The 20839-nt window shown below is 44.0% G+C and overlaps 1 protein-coding gene across 1 annotated transcript; it reads right to left on the reverse strand.

The window, feature by feature from the left end:
* Nucleotides 1-11398: 11398 nt before the first annotated feature.
* LOC124694404 (putative disease resistance RPP13-like protein 1) lies at nucleotides 11399-19193 on the reverse strand. The gene is made up of 4 exons (XM_047227393.1): nucleotides 19019-19193; nucleotides 13509-13953; nucleotides 11523-13457; nucleotides 11399-11439 (listed from the first exon to the last, which is right to left on the reverse strand). The coding sequence occupies exons 1-4, from the start codon at nucleotides 19043-19045 to the stop codon at nucleotides 11399-11401; spliced, it is 2448 nt and encodes an 815-aa protein (XP_047083349.1). The 5' UTR covers nucleotides 19046-19193.
* Between the last annotated feature and the right edge of the window lie 1646 nt (nucleotides 19194-20839).

The following is a 20839-nucleotide window of genomic DNA, read 5'->3' on the forward strand; positions in this document are numbered from 1 at the left end:
CCTAGAATTTTCGTTTGGTTCAAAATAAACCTTAAACTCTCAGAATCATTCACTTTTAATCCTTGTCAGGTGGCAAGAAACTCAAGGCAACGGTGCAAGGACAGAGAGGCATGATGATGCTGATAGGCAAATGAAGCAGGGCTTCGTGGCATGATGCTTCAAGTGAATTGGGAGAGAGAGAGAGAGGGAGAGAGAAATCGAGCGAGCTGGTTCAGGGACACAAGGGTTTCAGTCTTCTGCATTAAGATGTTGTTCAACATCTCAACTAGCTTGTGCTTGGTTGGATTTAAAAATAATTCGGTTGGTTGAGTGTTTCTTCTTTCCATGATAGCGATTTTCTCAATTCAACTGAAAAGCATGAAAAATGAACTATTCCGAGAGTTCAAGATCCATTGTGAACTAAAAATAAGTTTTAGGACGAAAAGTAAACTTTTCCAAGAATTCAAGGACCAGAAATGGACTTTCTTTTATTAGAGCCAGCAACCGTCTATATAAAAATGTCAGGTCATGAAAAGCTAGCCTTGTTAATTTCTTGTACAATAGAGTTTTTCCTCTCATTTATTGTTTTTAGCTAGTACCATGGGTAGAGCCCACTGCTTTTATTTTTTCCTCTCCTTCACATAGGCAAAAATGCTATCTAAGCAGGTCTACAGCCGGAAATATGGCGGAGATCCAAAGCGAAAATTCGAGAAATGCTATTTAAATGTTTCATTTCTTAAAATAATTCATGCACATACATGTCATCTTGACACAGACTCGAGCAAAACTTCCAACAACAAATATGACTGTACATGACCTACACCAAAAAAAAACGAAAATGGAACTTTGTTAAGTTGTTCCTTATTGTGAACAATATACTTGCTCCTTATTGTGAACAATATACTTTGTAATTTTTGTTTAGGTTACATACTTTTATGTTTTAAGTTCAAACTTGGCATGCACATGTCTGCATACATTCTCTATACCAATGATTTATGCCGTATTTTAAAATTATTTTCAGGAATTGTTTTGGTTTTATTGTTTAAATTGGGTTTTGGCACACCCGAGAGACAATTTTTTTTGCATTCAGTTTATAGCTTACTATTATAAGAGCGAATTTTTGGCCACAGGTGGGCTATACCACCCCCTTGAGCCAATGAGTGATTCAATCCCGCAGTCACATGCATGCGCGGTAACATTGGTAATTATTAGTCCGCTCATAGTGGGGAATAATTTAGACTAGTAACATATATGGACATGTATTATGTTATTAATTATGTTGTAGACTTATTTTGTCTTTGGTGTGTGATGTTATGGTAACATAGCTAGTTACCACATCAATTTCTTTCTTCATTTATTGCTATGATATGTCACCAAAACATCTTGAGATGTGTGATGTTACTAACTATGTTACTCCCATTATGAGTAGTCTTAGCCCACTCCACAATGAGGCTGGTCATAGTGGGTAGTATCATATAGTAGTATCATGTATATGATACTTTTGTATGACACTAGATCCATACTGCATAGTATCATAGACTAGTATCATAATATTTGCTATATTAATTGATTTGTAGAATGCCAATACAAATTTGAGTACAAGATTTATTTGTCACTAACTTTTTTCGTGTTGTGTGCTATGATACAGTACCTACCTATGATGCTCTAATCTCCTCTCTCATCCATAATTACCCGCCACATCAGTATTTTTGGTGGGACTATGATGCATGATACTAGCTAAGATACTACCACTATGGCTAGCCTGAGTAGTCTTAGCCCATAGTTAACACGTACGCACCTCTAGGCAAGCACACAGCTAGAAATTCATATTAACCGATCAACCTGTGCGATTGCCTATACAATAGGTGTGCATCTAGACGACTTGGTGTGTACTTGCGCATTTCGCCGGAACGTCTCACCAGAACAATGGTGACGGTCCTAGGTCTCCTCTCACGCCAAGACGAAGATCTGACTCATTTTTGTATTTCTTGATTTGGCCGGAGTGTCAAGTTTTGGAAATCTCCACCCGTCCACCGGCGAACTCTCTAAGACGCATCATGCCTGAAAATCGCTAGATTGGATGGGAATTAGTCGTGCGCAGATAAAATTTTATTTTCCGACCTTTTAGTTTCAGGAGGGAGCGGCACGAAGTTTTGCTATCTTGCCATCATGGTACATGTTTTCATGCTGAAGTAAGGGGTGGAGAATGGCATGGACGCTGATATCTAAGAACTTGTAATGGTGGTTTGAGTCTTTGCAGCGATCAGAAACTTGCTTGGTGATTCAGAAGTCGTAGCAACCAGTAAAGACGATAACACAGGAGAAGTTCAAAGTCTTACCTTTTAGGGTGAAAATTTAAGGTGTCCTTTAATTGGTTGTGTCTGGCAATAGGCTTGTTGAAGCCATTATTTTCAGAGCAGGGAATTTCTTTGGGGTGGAAACCTATGATCTATGCTCGGGAGAACTTGGACTTCATGTGTTGGAGAACTTGGACTTCATGTGTTGCTTGTAGCGGGACTTTCCCTTTTTAGCTTTTTTTTCTTTTTTTCGTTGTGTGTATCTATATCACCATTAGGGTATTGAGTTTTGCATAGGCTAGGCGTAATTAATATCTTTGCGATATTAATATATTCTCTTTATCCAAAAGAAAGTGTTGTGGTATCAATGAGAATGAGTGCTCAATCGTAATCATGCACCACAGAGTAAACGAGTTCTCTGAATTACCCTAACGAATATGGGGATGATAGTCACAATGCGATTGCTTGATCCTCGGTAAATTGACAATTACATTTTGCAGAGAGAGGGGGTTGAAATGTGATGTGCCAGTTGTATATGGTTTGTTAGATTTTGCAGAGAGAAAGTGAAGGAGATGAAAAGCGGTCAAAGTCAGGTATATTGTTTGATTACATTTTGCGGAAAGAGGTCTGGGAGCACACCCAAGACGACACACTATTAGACCGGGAGCTTGTTTGTGCACAAAAGGGGCATGAGGTATGCTACAAGCTCTAGAGGGGCGATGACTAGTGACCGATGCCTCAAAATCGTCCTCGGATCCTCTTGGGAGGTGGAGGCGCCATAGAGATCGGCATCCTCCCTACAACTTTTACGCAACCAGCGGGGCAATAGGGTCACCTTGCCGGTGGGAGAGAATGAGCGCCGATAAAGCGAGGATGCCTAGGGAGAGGGCTTGAGGCGGTGCATGTCGTTTACCTTTTATGTGAGTAGTGCGAAACATAAGGGAGGCGCGAGAGTTCTCGGGAAAATGGCAGGCGAAGAGCATCGAGAGGACTTGGCGTAGTATTGCACATAATTTTTGGCAATTGATTACCGGGCATTGAGCACAAGTTTAAATGCCTCATTAGGATGGGAGCGCTAGCCATGATTTTTTCTGTCATGATATATAGAGATGACATAGTGTTTGACATGAATTTTTTGATTCCTTACAGGAAAGATGTCTTTACCCAACATATTCGTAATGATCAATGCAGAGGCTTGCGCCGTGCCCCTGACTAAATTGTGTAATTTGATGACTTCGAACATGGTCAGCAACGATCCTAGACACTCACTTGCATTGCACATAACACAAGTGAGCAAAACAGAATGGAAACTTCTAACCGAAAATAGTTGAACCTTCTAAACCTTTGTTTGGTGATAGATATTTTGTGGGGATAATTCTCTACAGTATTGGGTGAAATTCCTAGATTCACCTAATTCCTTCAAATCCCCATAAAACTTCAAATCCTCAATCCACTAGGTAGGGTTAGAGTATTAAGTATTAGTAAGAAGAAATAAAAATTAAATTAACAAAACACACTAGAACCAGACATATTTTAAAAAATAAGTGGGGATTTGGGGTTTTGTAAGGATAATCCCTACAAATCCCCACAGATGCCTAGTACCAAACAAGATCTAACTGTGTAACTGACGAGTATATGAATAAATGCAGTCCTACTGACAAAACTGAAACTCGGTGAAGGTTTAGGTTCTATGTTAGTCATGCATGCCTATGTATTTGACCTTTCCGGAGTGCATTTGTGTGCTTTATTTCGGACGTGTGCGTCGTTCATGGATATGCGGAGGTTGAGGGTAAACTCCCTATGCATGACTGTATAGCATTGATGTGACTTTTAAATTTAACATACGCGCCTTTTCTACAAGCTAGTATGGGTGCCTGAGAATAATCAAAAACATGGAAGTTTGAGGATAGAATCAGACCTTATTTTTCCCGACCAAGGACGACATGGCAGACTTTAATTTTTTATGGAGGTGTTCACTCTTATTGAAGTCTTGGACCTGCTTCTTGAGGCGAGAATACTCAACATCATCCAGGATGTCTTCAGCTTCGTAGAGAGCAGACTTGAGATCTCTGAAGAGCGGCTCGAGACGAGACCTGTGAGGGCTCTCCTCCACCACCTCCACCACGCGCTCCAGCAGTAAGATCTTTGGAGCGAGTTGTCTCAGCTTCTCAGCTTCGTCAAAGCTGAGGAGGGAGGAGTACTTCTTGTAAAGCTCAGAGATGACAGGCGAGGCGACCCAGCCTAGGGCTTTCACGCCCCATCCTATGGCAGTAGCAGCAGTCACCGGATCCGGCATCAGGGGCCTCAAGTTGTTCCTGGAAAATGCGGCAGCATGAGAGGGGTCACGTACGAAAGATTGGAGCGGATCTATAGGGGCTGGGATAAATTACCAAGCGGTGAGGGTCGAATCCGAGGAGCTAGCTGAGTGGCGACAGCGAAACGATAATCGACCTAGCTCCGCTTCTCAACCATTAGTGTCGCCTTCGATGAACATCCAAGACAGCAGAAACAAACCTTGAGAGTCACTCTTATTGATTTCCTACAGTCAGAAGATTTACCAGATTCAAGTGTCGAGACCAACTTTGTAGACAGTAGTGTACGTAGTTAAGTCAATTGTTAGTACCCATGACAATGATTCGACTAAACGGCCGCCGATCACGTGCGATCACGTTGCGTGAATAGATAAGACGCCCTAACTAACAGCTAGCGATTAAATACTTTCCTAATGCTACTTATCACTGCTAACAAGGAGATCAGGCTCTCTTTGGTGTAATAAATTAATTAAATGGCACTTTGAATGAAGTGCACGATAAACTTGGACTACTAACCGAGAAGGATTTCAATTTATATTTACAAACTGACTATTAATTTACTACTCCCTCCGATTTAAAATAATTTCCTTGTTTTGGAGCAATTATTTTGAATCAGAGAAAGTAATACCACCCAGCTTTAAAAAATGGCCAAATTTATACAAATTAGTGTTGCAACGAAGTTTAAACTAGACCATTAAATTTAAACCTAACCCTAACGACATCTCAGCTATTCGCCGACCGACGTTTGTGTGGCCGCCATGTAGACCGGCCAGTCCTCTAGGTCGCCAGGTTCGTTGGTTGTATTGGCTCATTGTCGGGGAACTTCGCTCACAGGTCCTCCCAATCAATGTTTTTTTCACCCTCTTCCTCCTCTTAAGGCTTCGTCTTTGGCGTCTTTAACAATACCATCTACTGCTCCAGGAACCTGATCAGTATAATTTGATCTAAGACTATCATAGTGCGAGTAACTTTAGCAGTAACTAAGTCCAACTCAGCAAAATTGATGATCTGGCAATGAGTTAATGAAGATAGAGGAGGATAGAGTAACATATTAGCTACTTTTCAAGACACACTAAACCGACACCTTAGCCGTACCTCGCATGGTTCCTGCGACGCTGACACCGTGCACCCGGCAAATCCTTCCTCGCTATGGACATCGACGCCGCCTACGCGGCCGCGCCCTGCTTCTTGAACTCGGTGATAACCGATGGATCACGCTCCGGCTGCCATCTGTTGTTTGTTGTTTCTATCAGCCAAGGTAAGCTGACTGGGCACTGCAATTCAGTTGAAGCTCATGCAGGGACATCGAGAGCGAGCATGTTGGGATGAAGCTCATGGACATAGATAGAAAGCACCTCCGAGTTCGGACTGCGAGTACCAGGCCATCATCCAGATGCCGTCCTCCGAGATATCCAAGATCTACTTACTAAACTTATGTAAAGTTTCCATCATGTGTTATACATCAAGTTACTTTGCATTTTGTAGGTCAGATCTTTCCGTTTATTTCCCTATAGTAGGACCTTCGCATTAAAACCCTGTGATCTTGCATGAAATAGTTAGTTTGTTCTCGTTGCCATCAATCCTCTAATTTTCTCATTGTCCATCAATGTCCATGCTTCAATGATTGTTTGTTCGTCTCTTTGATTGCAGGCCCTCAACAATTGGGGCCTTGGACTACAGGTATACTAGCTTACACGCTTTTATGTCAGAATGACTAACTCTTCATCCACACGTTATGAATTTTACTCATTGTCAAGAGTATAAACTTGTGATGCAGGAATTGAGTGCAATTGTTCCAGCTAAGGATAAACCAACAATCATTAAAACAGCTATAAGTAAGGTAGTTGCACTTCAAATTCTATCATTGGGAGAATCACTTTTGAGCAGTGTTCTTATCGCAAAATGTATCTACAAGGAAGTGCTGAAACTAAGAATCTTTTATTTTGTGGCACAGTTTCGTTCTGCCATCCAGTTGCAGTTCGATTTCCACCGGGCTATTTACAATCTGGGAACTGTGCTGGTGTGCATTATATTTCTTTATTATGCTGCAGTATGGCTTGGATACCTCGAGGTATGGGGGTGCAGATAATTCTCCTAGTGAACTATATAGTCAGTCTGCTATTTATATCGCAGCTGCTCATGCATTGAAACTGTTAGGGTAATATGCTTATTGTATTACCAGGGGGTAAAAGGTCACAATATATAGTACATGTACAGGTGTATGCAAATATGCAGGAAGCCCCCTAACATATGGGAAACTACAATATACAGATATATACATCTAACACCCCCCCCCTCAAACTCATGGTGGATCCACACACTGAGTTTGGAGAGTAAGAAGTCATGTTGCGCTCGAGTTTGTGTCTTTGTAAAGAAGTCCGCCAACTGCAAATCTGAAGGCACATAATGACCGCAACAACCTCATCCTGCACCTTAGCACGTGTATAAAAAACGTCAACACCAATATGCTTGGTCAGCTCATGCTTGACCGGATCACGTGCAATACTGATAGCACTTGTACTGTCAGACAAAAGTGGAGTGGGTGTCGTAACAGAGACCCCAAAATCTGCAAGCAACCACCGTAACCAGGTCACCTCAGCAATCAACAAAGCCATAGCCCGCAACTCAGCCTCAACACTCGAACGGGAAACCGCTACCTGTTTCTTCGTCTTCCAAGCAACAAGCGAACCACCAAGAAACACACAGTAAGCAGAAAGTGAACGACGATCCACAGGATCACTCGCCCACGTAGCATCCGAGTAGCACTGGAGCTGGAGAGAGCTGGAACTAGGAAAGAAAAGGCGACGAGTGATCGTGCCACGAAGATAACGAAGAACACGAAGGAGATGACTGTAGTGAACGGTGGTAGGAGCTGAGAAAAACTGACTAAGAATATGAACATGATAGAAAATATCAGGACGAGTGACAACAAGATAAACAAGACTCCCAACAAGATGACGATAACGTGTGGGATCAGGAAGAGGATCACCATCAGTAGGACGAAGCTTAACATTAAGCTCCATAGGAGTATCAACCGTGCGCTCATCCCCAAGAGCAGCACGAGCAAGAAGATCCTGAATGTACTTTTCCTGAGAGATAGAAAAGCCATCAGAAATGGAGGAAACCTCAATCCCAAGAAAATAGCGAAGAGGACCAAGATCAGTCATAAGAAACTGATCTCGAAGACGCGCCTTGACAAAAGCAATATACTCAGGATCATCACCAGTAATGATCATATCATCAACATAGAGAAGAAGAAGAGTGCGTCCACGAGAAGAAGTGTGAACGAAAAGTGCTGGATCATGAAAACTAGGAGAGAAACCAGCAGCAGTCACCACAGAGGCGAAGCGCTCAAACCAGGCACGAGGGACCTATTTCAGACCATAGAGAGAACGTCGAAGACGACAAATCTTCCCATAGGGAACAGAATACCCAGGAGGAGGCTACATGTAAACCTCCTCACTCAACTCGCCATTAAGAAAAGCGTTCTGAACATCAAGCTGGGACACAGACCAACGTCGAACAGAAGCAACATCAAGAAGAGTACGCACATTGGTCATATGAGCCACAGGGGCAAAAGTCTCATCATAGTCACGGCCGTGCTCCCGCTGAAAGCCACGAGCCACAAGACGCGCTTTATAGCGCTCAAGAGATCCATCAGAGCGGGTCTTAATTTTATAGACCCACTTACACGTGATAGGACGAACACCAGAAGGGGGAGAAACAAGATCCCAGGTGCCAGTGCGCTCAAGCGCAGCGATCTCCTCAGCCATGGCAAGCTGTCATTCAGGATGACGCTCGGCATCCCGATAAGAAGTCGGCTCGGAGACGACAGAAAGACCATACTGACTAGGAGAGTAACGGGCTAGAGCACGATGCTGACGAACATGCCGTGAAGGGGGAAGCTCATCGACGGAGGACAACTCATCAGAAGAAGAGGAAGAAGGAACAACATCAGAAGGATCCGAAGCCGGAGAATGAAGAGTACTAGGGGAACTAGATGGAGGAGAGGATGGCGCCGAAATCGAAGGGGGTGCATCAGAACTAGGAGGGGGAGGAGAAGGGACAGCAGGGGGTGCATCCGGAAAAGAAGAAAAGAGATATCATCCACCGGGTAAGTACCCGAGGTGGGGCGAGGATAGAAGGGACACATCTCATCAAACGTAATGTCACGAGAGATGCGCATCCGACGACCAATAGGGTCCCAACATCGATAGCCCTTATGCTCATCACTGTATCCGAGAAAAACACACTCAACAGACTGAGCGGTCAGTTTGGTGCGTTCGCGAGGAGGGAGAAGGCCATAGCAAACGCAACCAAATAAACTAAGAGTCGAGTAATCTGGAGGGCTACCAGAAAGACGCTCGAGAGGAATGCCACCTTGAGGGGCAGCAGAAGGCTGAATGTTAATGAGGTAAGTCGACGTAGCGACAGCCTCAGCCAGAAATGTGGCGAAATAGAGGAAGCAATCATCATAGCACGGGTAGTCTCAAGAATATGACGATGCTTACGCTCGGCGACACCATTTTGAGCATGGGCGCCGGGACACGAGAACTGAGCAATGGTGCCCTGCTCAGCAAGAACATCACGCAGGTGCTGGGAGATATACTCTCCTGCAGAATCAACACGCAACACACGAATAGGCGTGGAATACTGAGTACGAACCATGGCTGCAAAGCGCTGATAAATAGAGAGCATCTCACTGTGAGAGCGCATAAGAAACAACCAGGTATACCGCGAAAAATCATCAATAAACAAAATATAGTATCGATGACCCCCTTTTGAAGGAAAGGGAGCCGGACCCCAAACATCCGATGAACTAAATCAAAAGGTCGCTGAGATACAGACGCACTAGTAGGATAGGGAAGCTGAATCTGTTTGCCTAACCTACAACCCTGGCACGAATGCAAAGACACATCTCCTGAGGCCGGCCCCGGAAGACCGGTACGAACTAATGACGATAAACGGGAGCCACAAAGGTGACCCGGCCGATGATGCCACTCGCTGAAAAGATCCAGGTGACGATGCGACAACAGTCGGAGAACTGCGGATGAAGTGTCAGCAGGAGGAACGCGAAGCCAGTCTAACTCCCACGCACCTGCGCTGACGGCACTTAGCCATGTTCTGGACGTATGTGAGGAACTCCCGGGAGGCGCTAACCCTGAGAGCGTATGGGGTGTTTTAGTTGGAGAATGACCGCCGGAGCACCGGAATCCCACCAAATCTTGCATGTGGGCCTAGTATCTGTGTGGAAGTGTTGTGGAAGGTATAATTCACCAAATGGTGCAACACATGTCTCCCCTGGGTGACCCTAACCCTAACCCTAACCCTAAACCCTAACCCTACCCTAAACTCTAACCCAAAACTTGTGTGTGTCCATGCACGATAAAGTCCCGTGGAGGCTTATTCCATTTCGATCCCCCGCAAATATAAAATCTTCTTCCATTTCGATAGAATATATCCGTGGCTTATCATATACAGCGACATGATTAACAATGATAGGCCTTTCCATGACTATTACTTGAAAAAATGCTAATAAGTAGTGGATCTTTGCCGACTGTCAAACCCTAGAAACTTGGCAAACACATGGAAGTCAAGTTTCGTGTGGCAAAAAACAACGGGAATAATCCACTGATGTTTACTAAGTATCCACGAGAGGACACTCAGTAAACTGCAGCTTCCTCCACGACGCCTTACAATACCGTCTCGGTGGCCATGTGTCTGTTTGGTTTGCTGAGTGCATTTCATCTGTTTCTCGTGGATTCCTTGTTTTCAGATTGTTTTTTTTTTGGGATACTCGGCAATCAGACCTTTGCCAAGTATTTCATGTTTTCCATGTGTACTTTGGCCTGAGAACATATTTAGTGACTCCAGCTACTAAATAATACCATGGTACCAGTTCTCAAAATCAAACTTTCAAGTTTCTAAAATATATCAAGAAAATTATGGCCGTGTTCATCATCATGATGCAGAAGCCGGGGCTTCATCCCCATTTCGAAAAAAAAAATCAAGAAAATTATTGGTGTTCGCAAGATGCGTGGCCAGAACCCCTAATTTTTTTAAAACCAAATACGAAACATACACAGAGAAAGGAAACAGACAAATTGACATGTGAATATTGTTATTTGTGGCAGTCTCTTTTGGTGACACTATTCATGTTGGATTTCTCTTTTTTTCCTCATGTGTGTTTGGAATTTTGTTCTAAAAATTTTATGGGTTGATCTTGTGAACACTCACAATTACTTTTGGATTTTTTCAAAGCTTGAAAATATGATTTTGAGAACTAATAACATGATATCATTTAGTGGCTGGTATCACTAGATAGGTTGCTGGCATGATAGGCCTGATGTATTCAATAAGGGTGGCTAGAAAATCACGCCAAGTCAAATCATATAATAGGTTTCTTGAGATGATCAACATAGCACGTAGCCACATCTTCGTTCTCAAGCGAACATCAGAAGCTTACAGAAATCACACGTGCTCAGAGTAAACAGGAAACTGAACAATTTAGTCGGGGAGTACATATCTTAAGAAATTCAGAAACTCAATGTTCACAATTCCACATTATGACAAACCATATCAAACTAGTAAATCCAGGGTCGACACTCCACAATATTACAATCCAAGCATCCAGCACAGTTATTGTTTATTCCACAATTTTTAAAATGCAGGAAATACATTAATTCAACGCTCAGCAGCTAACGATATTTTGTGTAAAAAAACAGCTAACGATATTAAAAATCATCTGAAAATAAATTAATTACGTGGTCGTCTCCAGCTACAGCGTTCTGCTGCACGGTTCCTGCCCCGTTATCCAATGAATATTAAAAAATCTTCATCAAACGTTACACCTGTTTTGTGACAGGTTGGCAAAGGGATTAAGATACATAAGCATGAGCTCACACTTATGGAAGCCACACACACACACACGTACCTTCCATTTTGATGTCCCTCTTTTGAATGTGCTGAATCTTTTTCCAGTTTGGATTTTCAATTGTTTGACATGATCTCGTGAATACCCTGCTGCAGCGCTTGAGTTCAAACTCTTCAATGGACTGGGGCAGTACTGGAAGATACTCAATATTAGGGAAATAATAGATGGACAGTTTCTTCAGTGATTTGAGATGCACCATAGTATCTGGCAAGGTGACCCAGTCGCATCCCTCAAGTGAGAGAACACGAAGTTGCGTGAAGACCTCAAAAACTGGAGCAAGTCCCAACAGGCTGCATTCCCGCAGGTCAAGTACTTGCAGGCGATTTGGGCCACCATTCTGCCTCCCCACCATCCAATTAGGGTATCTGGGACCGCTGTACTTTGTGAGTATCAGTTCTTCAAGATCCTTCTGGGGACAAAGACCCTCAAGTACCTCTAGTTTAACATCTGGACTGTAGCTGTTTTCATAATAACCATAATCCAAGCTGCCCTCATTACCCCAGGACAGTGCCAGTCCTATGAGTCGCTGCTTATCAGCAAGCCTAGCTTGGAGAGCTTCCTTTTTGCTTTTAACAATTCCAAGACCACTAATGGACAACCTGCCACGAATCTTGTTTAGGTCCCTTAGCTGGTCTATGTTGTGACCATGTTTCTCACTTAAAGCGAGGGCTCCCAACTGCTGTGCCGATGTAGAGCTGACAATGTTCACCACGTTCCAGAAGTTACTGGTCTCTACGTGCCGCAAGCTAACCAAGTTAATCTTATCTTCACCTTCGGAGAGCCGAAAAAATCCGACACTTCCAAAATCAATGGTCTGAATCTGGTGAATCTTTTTGAAAGAGGCTGGTAGAGTTAAACAGAGTGATTTTCCGGAATGGATCTTCACAGTAAGGTGGCGTAGATGCTTTAAGAGACCAATAATAGATACCAATTCTTTGGCCAGATTAGGATTAATAAACCTTATATTCAGGACCCGCAATTTTCGCAGCCTCGTGAACATTTTCTTGAGAATCTTCATGCTATTATATGTGTAGCATACATTTTTAATGATGAGAGTGCGCAGGTTTTCCAACTCAATAGTATCCTCATCAGCTTTCTCTGCATCAAATGTACCGACATAAAGATGACGGACACCTGGAGGAACTTTTCCTTTCCACCCATTCTCGATTCTATAGCAATCACTTCCGGCAATCCTCTCTGCTAAATCATGAACCAGATCATGCATTACATAGCAGTCCTCGCCCCAGGACTCCTTCCCTAATTGTAGGAATGAGATTGACACAAGTTCATCAAAGTAATCCTGACCAACGTCTTCCATTTCCTCTCCTGCATTAGTACTTCTTATAAACCCTTCTGCTACCCACAGTTTAACTAACTCATTACGTCTGAAATGATGTCCGTTGGGAAACATACTGCAGTAAGCAAAGCAACGTCTCAGCTGCTCATTAAGATGCTGGTAGCTCCATGACAGAGCTCCAATCGTCTCATTTAGAAGGTCCCGATCTTTAGTTCTTCTCCAGTACTCAACATTTTGTCTTTTACGTAGTTGTTCTCCCACTGTACGGGCGGCTAGAGGTGATTTCTTCAGCTTCTCTGCAATACTTTCCCCAATATGCCGGAGTGTGCTCCCATCTGCGCCATCTCCAAGTGCATAATACATGAATAGCTCTTTGAACGTACAATCGTCCAACTGACCTATTGGAAGAGTAATACATCTCACATCTGGGGCAAAATCTGAGAATGCATCTTCATTTCGACTTGTTACTAAGATCTTGCTTCCTCTCTTTCCACCATCCAATACAGAAAGTAATTGTGCTTGATTCTGCTCAACAACATCCTTATTGCACCAAACGTCATCCAGTACCAAGAGAAACCTTCTGCCACTCAGTTTTTCCTTCAGTGTGTCTTGTAGAATATGAAGAAAAGACGGCTCATCTTTTTCATAAAATGTTGTAGCAGCCAGTAGTTTGTGTCGTTCCTCGTAACATGCTTGTGCTGCAAGTGCATGAATCATTTGCTTGTAAATGTCCCCAACACTAAATTTTCTAGAGACATGACTCCACATTACACAGTCAAAATGGCCGTCCTTTTCCTCTTGGGCATACACAAACTGTGCGAGGGTTGATTTCCCGGATCCACTAACACCATGAATTCCCACGACAGAATAACATAGACCGCTATCCGTGTTTATATGACCATGACCTGCCTTCTCATAAAGCATTGCTACGATCTTTTCACGGTCCTCATCTCGACCAATTACTTTTACCGTGGAAGTTGCTGTAGTACGTGAGTTGATGGCAACAGGTTGTTTCTCGCTCCCTTTACTTACATCGGACAAGTTCAGCCATTCAAAAATTTGGTGTGCTTCATTTGTAAGCTTTTCAATTTTCTCTAGACACGTCCTCAACTGCATTTTAGACGTACCTGTCTTCTGCAAGAAGAAATCACATGCACGGATATCAGAGCAAGGATGATACTAGAGCCAGCGCAGCAGTCTGCTAGTATATAAACTGTCATGCCATGAAAAGACAGTCCTATTAATTACACGTACAGTACAATAGTAGAACCTAACGCTACATAACGAGTGCGTCATTTTTTTTCCGAGAATACACCCTGAAAGGTGTATCAATCATATAGAAGAAATGCCAGATGGCCGAAACCACGCCAAGAAGGCTACAACTTCACACACACCACGATACAACACCAGAAAGGCTACCACTCAACACCAACACCACGATACATTGCCGAACGACAAACAACACAGCCTCTATAGACTCGATGATAAACGACCCGCTCTGCCCAACATCCAGCCACAAGTGGCGAGGAGAAGGAGCACAAAGCCTCCGGGCCGCGTCACGAACCAAGCAAGACACCGCCGAAGCCCGACCTCCACTCCGAGGCTGCCAGGACCAACATACCTCCTCCCATGTGCTTAGAAGAGACGGCGAGAAGAAGGCAAGGTCCCGGCAGACTAGAGAAAGACGCCGACCAAGCTGCGTCCACCATGTCGTACATAGCGCCCCAGGAGCCTAAGCTTCGGGCAGTGGCCAACGCCGGTATTACAACACATCGGCTCCAGACTCCAAAAGCTGCATCGGCCTCCCTCAAGATGGCCAAGACGACATCTTCAAGAAGATAACGACGCTGTGGCGCCGCTGCCGCCTAGTCCGGTGAGCCGGACTTAGGGTTTCCCCCGGCATCCGAGGGGAGGGGGGCACGGTGAGGGCCATGAACACGCCTGCAAGAAGGGAACGGCGCCCGCAAGCGTCGCCGTGGCCAGCATCGGTCGCCGCCGAGCAGGGTTTTCACCCCGGCCAAACACCGTGACCTCAAAAGCCGGAGCTGGACTAGAGAAGGAGAACGAGGATAAAAGCCGTCATCTTGAGCCACCACCACCGAGAAGCGAGGAACACCGAAGAACGAGAGAGGTGTCAGCTACCACCGGCATCACCACGGCCACGTAAGACCGCCGTGCCATCACGACCACCGGACGGACTGGATGGTGGAGGTCTAGCCTGCCGCCGTCGCCTGGCCGGTCACCAGCACCACCAGACGCCGCCACGCTGCCGCCGAGGACTCGGACGACCAGGCCCGAGCGAGCCCGCCGCCGCCGTCCACAACAGCAGGGCCACCACCCCAGAGCGGGGGTCGAGACCCTCATCTCCGTCGCCGTCGAGCCGCCAGCCGCCGGGATCCCGCTGCTCCGTGCTGCCGGATCCGGACGAGGAGGAGCGCCGCCGTCGTCAACTAGGGGTCGCCGCCCGGGGGGGAGAAGCCCCGCCGCTGCCGTCCCCAACTGGGCTTTACCCAGCGGGGCCTCCCAGCCGCGGCGAGGAGGGAGGAGGCGCTCGGGCCTGGGGGCGCTGGGGGAGGTAGCTGGGGGCGCTGGGGGAGGGAGGCGGCGGCGGCTAGGGTTTGGGGGAGGGTCGCGAGAGCAGGGGTCACGCCTCAATGCTCTGAGTGCGTCGTTTTGGAGGACAGGCTCCATTGACCCTTTTTTTTAGATTGATCTTTTAAAGTTTCACAAATCTAGAAAATCTTAGATGTAGATAATTGTGACTTATATCTTTGTGCAAAAAACCAGTGAGAGATATTATGTATTCCAGGCTGTGTAAAAACCATAAATTTATAAATCTAAGGTAGTGAATAGTGCGAAATTCGAAAACTTTCAGATTTATAAGTAGTTGTCATTTTTAATTGTTAGAAAATTTCAACAAAAAATTCCGCATCTACATCTCGACAATTTATGTGTGTTCATACAATTTCGCAAAAACCAATACTTTTTGTGGTCGATGTAAAAAAGACAAAACATGTCTCACAAGAAGCCTTATTTTTATCACCACCTTTTTTTTCCTTTTTACACAGCCCAAAATACAAATCAATTTTTCATGGAAAAACATTGTGCGCACGTAACATGCGAAGATGTACACGTGAATTTTTTTTGTGGATTTTTTTTTCATTTTTCAAAATGTATTAAAGATGCATTTCAAAATAAAGGTAGAATATGCACCCAAGACGTTTAATTAACATTTTTCCAAAACTTCTAAATGAATTTTTTATACTTTTCAAAAACGGGTGCGTTCCGTGACAACATTTTTATAAACTTTAATTTTGAGCAACTCCCTTAAAAAAGTAGCAACATTTATGACAATATATTAACATTGGTACATTCATCTCAGACATGAACTTCAACAATATAATAATTTAATGTCAATATGTTGCTATTCTGTGTAAAAAATATAAAATTGGAAAATGTTTGAATTTTAAAAAATGAAAACGTGCCGGACAGAGTCAGTATATAAAAGCACTAGAAAAATGTCCCCGCCCTCATATCCTGCAGAATTCTTTTTAGACAGAACAAGGGAAAATTACCTCTTTTTTTTGCCGATCGATACTTTTTCTGGGCGGCTATCAAGGGTGGCGGATAGTTACGCGTCGTGACAGATTGCAAGTCGGCACATAATAGTGTCGTGGTAGGTCGCATACAAGACCCACGCTTTTTTTGTGCCACACTCGGGCGATGATGGCACTAACAATTAGCGCGCCGTCCATTCTAAATGACGTTAAAAGTCATCTAAGTTTTGGAGAGTGGTTAAGAACGTCTTGCTGAGTAATCAGCAATGTCTTGTTGACTAGCGTGGCCCGCTAACATGGAGTTGGACCTTTCCTCTAGGGGCAATCATTATAGACCTGATGTGGAACCGAGGCCCACATAGTTGGCCACATTTGTTCTAGGTACATAAAGTAAACCTTAACGCTAACTTACAACTCTTATTTTTTTTCTATATGACACAGTCATACAGGGAAACCCTTGGCCCAGTCCTTAGTCCCCACTTTTTGGCCACACTCCACTTCCCTCTCGATTCGGTCCTTGCTCGACAAGGCAAACTCTAGGAGTGCATTTGGTTACCTCCTTAGCTCGCATCGATTCAGCAATTTTCGGTCCGTTTGGTAGCCTGGGCTCACTCGTGTTATTGCACGAACCGGATATTAATGCACCGTCGGGCCAGGCCCTAGAGGAACGTCCGGATCGGCAGTTTCCAGCAATGTAGGCAAATCTCGCACGAAGCTGATGCAAAAGAGAATCTTCGGCGCACGCGTGGAGACGAGGAGGGAGATGGCGGGAGTTGCGGCACGCATCGGTGAAAAGCGAAAAGGAGGGCGGGAAGGATTCCATCACCTCCCGCCGCGCCCCATCGCCTATTTCTACCCCCTCCTCCACTCTCCCCCAAATTTCGAGCTCCTCCTCCCGTCGGCAAGCAGGTTGGAAGCGCACACATCTACGGTCGGTGATGGTGGCAGCGGCGGCGACTACACCTAGGAGGCTCCATCTTCTTCATAGTGCATCACTTCTTCACCTCCGGCGATGACTCTAAGAATTCCCTTACCCCGGTACCTCGGTTATGTTCAGATTTAGGTTAGGAGTTGTCAGATCTTGGCTAGGGTTTGATCTTGTAGAGGGGTAGTCCCGATTGTGCTGAGCTATTATGAACTTGCTAGGGTGCCACATTTCCGGTTCTTTGTTTGTCCCAAATGTGCCGAGCTACCATGATGTTGCTAGGGTTTGTGCTGTCCACAGTTGCAATGTATTGCTTTTCTGATTTAGGATAATGTTGGTATGGTTTGTGTTGTCCACTTTAGCCATGTCTTTGTTTCCAAGTAGATTCACGTTATATGTACTACGATGTGTGTATGATTCCTTCTGTGATGAATTTTGCCAGGCGCTTGTCTGCGTTGGGGACTCTCAGATCTCTTCGCAAGTTGCCAATTCACAGCCCCTCTATGCATGAGTTCAAGGTGATAGTCACCCATGTGCCGGTCGTCAATGGGCATGTGGCTGACTTGGTGGCTCAGGTAGCATCAGAGGTGGCGGCGAGGTTGGCCTCCACAAAGAAGAGCAAGAACTGCAGTGAAGCGGCCGAGGCCTTGAAGGCCTCACAGAAGGGGAACGCCACCATGAAATGTCTTCCATTCATGTACAGCTTCGTGTTGGAGAAGATATGCAGCTTGATCAAGACCAGAGTGAGAACTGACAAAGGATTCAAGGAAGTCCATCTAACTGCTGTGGTGAAGGCCCTTTTAAACAATGTGGTGTAGACGTTAGCTCCACTCAGGTGTACAACCACCTGAGGAAGTGGAGGCAGAGGTGGCTCGCCATTACCAGGCTCCGCGATCTAAGCGGGACTCAGTGGTGTGACGATACCAAATGCATCATCCTTGCGGGTGAGCATTGTCCACCTCGCTAACTCATTTGATCAACGATGAGCACAACTAACATCATTATCCCTTCATATCGTAGATCACCCAAAGGACACGGAACTCCTGAATGTGCCCATTGTGAACTACGATGAAATGCATCCCATCATCGATCTGAAAGAGAGAGAGAGATATAGAGAGAGCTTTTTATGTTTTTCTCTTCTTATTCAGAGACAAGATATGAACAATGTTGAAGCTTGCGCGTGTCCCTGAGACCCTGACTGACGAAGTGTCATTCCATGACTTTGGACATGCCCTATGACTATCCTAGAAACTTGCTTGCATTCCACACAAGTGAGCACAGGTTTTTTTTCCCATAGCGATATTCCGATTTCGGAATGTCGCAATGGGTTTCCTCTTAGTGCCCCAACTCGTTTCTCTTTTCTCCTACATCTTTCTTGTTGAATCTGTGTAAGTGTTGAACTTTGTATATCCGTTTTAGCAATGAAATGGAAAGGGTGAGAAGCCCGGTTAAAAAAAATAACACAAATGAGCACAATATAAAGGAAACCAGTAACCGGAAAATAGTTGCTAACTGTCTAAGTGTCTAACTGACGAAGATGAATAAAAACAGGCCTACTAACAAAACTGAAACTCCTGTGGATCGGCCCGCCACCCCTTAGGCTATGTTAGTCGTGCATGAATTTTAGTTTTCTACTGAATACCTGATAAACTAGTATCGGGCATGCCTGAGAAAAATAAAAATAAAAGAACATGGAAGTTTGAGGATAGAATAAGACCTTGTTTTTCTCGACTAAGGACGACATGGCAGACTTTAATTTTTTATGGAGGTGTTCACTCTTATTGCAATCTTGGACCTGCTTCTTGAGGCGAGAATACTCAACATCATCCAGGATGTCTTCAGCTTCGTAGAGAGCAGACTTGAGATCTCCGAAGAGCGGCTCGAGACGAGACCTGTGAGGACTCTCCTCCACCAGTTCCACCACCCGCTCCAGCAGTAAGATCTTAGGAGCGAGTTGTCTCAGCTTCTCAGCTTCGTCAAGGCTGAGGAGGGAGGAGTACTTCTTATAAAGCTCAGAAATGACAGGCGAGGCGACCCACCCTAGGGCTTTCACGCCCCATCCTATGGCAGCAGCAGCAGTCACAGGATCCGGCATCAGGGGCCTCAAGTTGTTCCTAGAAAATGTGGCAGCATGAGAGGGGTCACATAAGAAAGATTGGAATGGATCTATAGGGGTGAGGTAAATTACCGAGCGGTGAGGGTCGAATCCGAGGAGCTAGCTGAGCAGCGACAGCGAAACAAATATCGACCTAGCTCCGCTTCTCAACAATTAGTGTCGCCTTCGATGAACATCCAAGACAGCAGAAACAAACCTTGAGAGTCCCACTTATTGATTTGCTACAGTCGGAAGATTTACCAGATTCAAGTGTCGAGACCAACTTTGTAGATAGTAGTGTAGTTAAGTCAATTGTTAGTACTCCCTCCTGCCCAAAATAAGTTGCATATAACCTTTGGTCAAAGTCAAACTTAGTAAATTTTAATCATCTATATTGATAAAAATATAAATATATTAAACAAAATAATAATATTTTTAGAATTATTATGCAATCTATTTTTATATTATATGCATTTAACATGGTAGACTTTGTATTATTATCTATATTCTTGGTTAAACTTTGCATAACTTAACTTGCACGGAAAATTAATTAAATGGCACTTTAAATGAAATGCGCTAGAAACTCAATTCGGCTCCCGGGTGCGTATGATCCCTCTACCATAAAAACATATTTCCAAGTGTTAAAAAATTTTGACAAAAAATTTACACGTACATCTCCATAATATATGTGTATTCGTCAAGTTTCACGAAAAAATGATATTTTTGTAGTCTAAGCGAAAAAGAGAAAATTTATCTTGTGACAAGTCTTTGTTTCAGCACCGAATTTTGTCTTTTTTACACACGCCATATGACATGTCGATTTTTCATGAAACGACTTTGTGAGCGTGTATCACATGAAGATGTACGTACGAAATTTTTGTTTCAGTTTTTTTGACATTTTAAAATGTGTCTAACATGTATTTCAAAATAAAGGGAGCATACGCACCCATGTGCCAAAACATCACTCCCTTGGAGCGGTGTTTTGGAACATGGGTGCATATGCTCCCTATATTTTGAAATGCATCTTACATACATTTTAAATTTTTTAAAAAATTGAAAATAAACATTCGCACGTACATCTTCACGTGCTACGTGCTCACAAAGTCGTTTCATAAAAAATCGACTTATCATGTGACGTGTGTAAAAAAGACAAAATTCAGTGCTAAAAATAATGCTTTTCACAAGATAAACTTTCTCTTTTTTATATAGACCACATAAAATATTGGTTTTTCGTGAAACTTGACGAACACACGTATATTATGGAGATGTACATGTAGAATTTTTTGTCCAATTTTTTCGACATTTCGAAATATGATTTTTTGGTAGAGGGAGCATACGCACCCGGGAGCCGAATTGAATTTCCGATGATAAAATATTAATATTACTTATGTTACTCCCCACTATGACTAGCTTAATGCTACTTATCACTGCTAACAAGCAAAT

The sequence above is a fragment of the Lolium rigidum genome, chromosome 3, assembly GCF_022539505.1.
Source record: "Lolium rigidum isolate FL_2022 chromosome 3, APGP_CSIRO_Lrig_0.1, whole genome shotgun sequence".
Taxonomy (NCBI): domain Eukaryota; kingdom Viridiplantae; phylum Streptophyta; class Magnoliopsida; order Poales; family Poaceae; genus Lolium; species Lolium rigidum.

Coding starts and splice junctions, on each gene's coding strand:
- LOC124694404 (XM_047227393.1), bottom strand. CDS start 19,045: ATGTCGTCCTTAGTCGAGAAAAACAAG. Junction 13,954..19,018: donor CCTTAGTCGAGAAAAACAAG/GTCTTATTCTAT, acceptor TTCTTCTTGCAG/AAGACAGGTACGTCTAAAAT. Junction 11,440..11,522: donor GAGGGACATCAAAATGGAAG/GTACGTGTGTGT, acceptor GTCACAAAACAG/GTGTAACGTTTGATGAAGAT.